Source organism: Bactrocera tryoni, chromosome 1 (assembly GCF_016617805.1).
Source record: "Bactrocera tryoni isolate S06 chromosome 1, CSIRO_BtryS06_freeze2, whole genome shotgun sequence".
Lineage (NCBI taxonomy): Eukaryota > Metazoa > Arthropoda > Insecta > Diptera > Tephritidae > Bactrocera > Bactrocera tryoni.
This window is the reverse complement of record NC_052499.1, coordinates 57,282,291-57,283,683: the sequence shown is the minus strand read 5'-3', so window position 1 is coordinate 57,283,683 and position 1,393 is coordinate 57,282,291. Positions and strand designations below refer to the sequence as shown.

General features: G+C 27.4%; 1 protein-coding gene across 1 annotated transcript; it reads right to left on the bottom strand.

Moving 5' to 3' along the window:
* Positions 1–355: 355 nt before the first annotated feature.
* LOC120772994 (aspartate and glycine-rich protein-like) lies at positions 356–925 on the bottom strand. The gene is made up of 4 exons (XM_040101948.1): positions 912–925; positions 654–850; positions 565–600; positions 356–504 (listed from the first exon to the last, which is right to left on the bottom strand). Exons 1-4 carry the CDS (start codon positions 923–925, stop codon positions 356–358), a joined length of 396 nt encoding a protein of 131 aa, XP_039957882.1.
* Between the last annotated feature and the right edge of the window lie 468 nt (positions 926–1,393).

Genomic DNA, 1,393 nt, shown 5'->3' with positions numbered 1-1,393 from the left:
CGGTTACCCGCAACAGGTGCTACACGTAGAAGGACTTTTCAAATTGCTTATATATATTTGTGTGTGTGTGAGTATATTGCAAATGCTGTTTTATCAGCCAACATTAGTCGCCTATCACTAATGACGCCGTACTTATGAAGTTGCCTGAGATTGTCTGGAGTAGCTAGTAAAAGTTTAGAAAAAGTATGAAAAATAACTGCCAAGGAATACTAATTACATATGTCCATAAGTACTTAAAAATGCTGAAAATTAAAAAAAAAAATAATGAAAGCAGCTTTGGTTAAAAGTTGTTGCTAAAGTATTGACATTTTCAAATATGATATCAAAACGATTGTAATAAATATCAGTAAATTGTCTAACTACCAAATGTAGGACCAATACCCCTAATAATGCCATTAACATAACCAATATCAGAACCACTGCTAAAATTGGCGGCTATATCAGTGTTAATGTTATTGTTATTATTGTAACCATTACTATTAGTTACACCCAACACCATTAGTTCTTACATTTTTGTAACAAACAATTACAAAAGCATTCCGGTATCTTTAATAATGCCATTACCATTACCAATACCAATATAAGCATCAATAATTATGTCTATTACATTGGTATTACAATTGATTAAGCATTACTATAATGATTACCATTACTGTAATCATTACCATTACTATAACCTTTACCATTACTGTAATCATTACCATTACTATAACCTTTACCATTACTGTAATCATTACCATTACTATAACCATTACCATTACTATAATCATTAACTTTACTATAACCATTACCATTACTACAACCATTACCATTACTGTAATCATTACCATTACTATAACCATTACCATTACTGTAACCATTATCATTACAGCAAACATTACTATAACTATAACTATCACCATTACTATTACTTTAATCCTACCATTACTAATATTCAATACAATTCAATATCAATATTAGCTCAATAAATATTTCTAAATAATTCTGATGCAGCCGTCATTATTATTACCAATAGCGTTTTCAATATGAAAATTAAAATCATTACCATTACTACAGAGGCTATTATTATCAGTATCAATACCAATGTGTTGTTTAACTTACTGCTCTATTCTTATACATTGTCAGTATAATTACTTTATCCATTACCATTACCAATATTTAAGGTTAGTAAATATTAGTAAAGTATTTTACTAATGTAAATGCCATTACCAATACAATATATGAATTCTAAGTGTAATACTTTGTTTTATAAAAATAAAAATATAAATAGCAAAATTTAATAAAAATTACTCTCATAAGCATTACCAATACCATTACTTTCAATTACCTAAACTTAAATACATAACCTGCTACGCTTTGTTTAAAAAAATAAAAAAAAAATGTAATGTCAATA

What these genes read in the sequence shown, in the direction of transcription:
- LOC120772994 (XM_040101948.1), bottom strand. An exon ending in TAGTAATGGTAATGATTACA is followed by an intron (nt 601 to 653) that starts GTAATGGTAATC and finishes CCAATGTAATAG; the next exon opens with ACATAATTATTGATGCTTAT. An exon ending in TTATATTGGTATTGGTAATG is followed by an intron (nt 505 to 564) that starts GTAATGGCATTA and finishes CAAAAATGTAAG; the next exon opens with AACTAATGGTGTTGGGTGTA.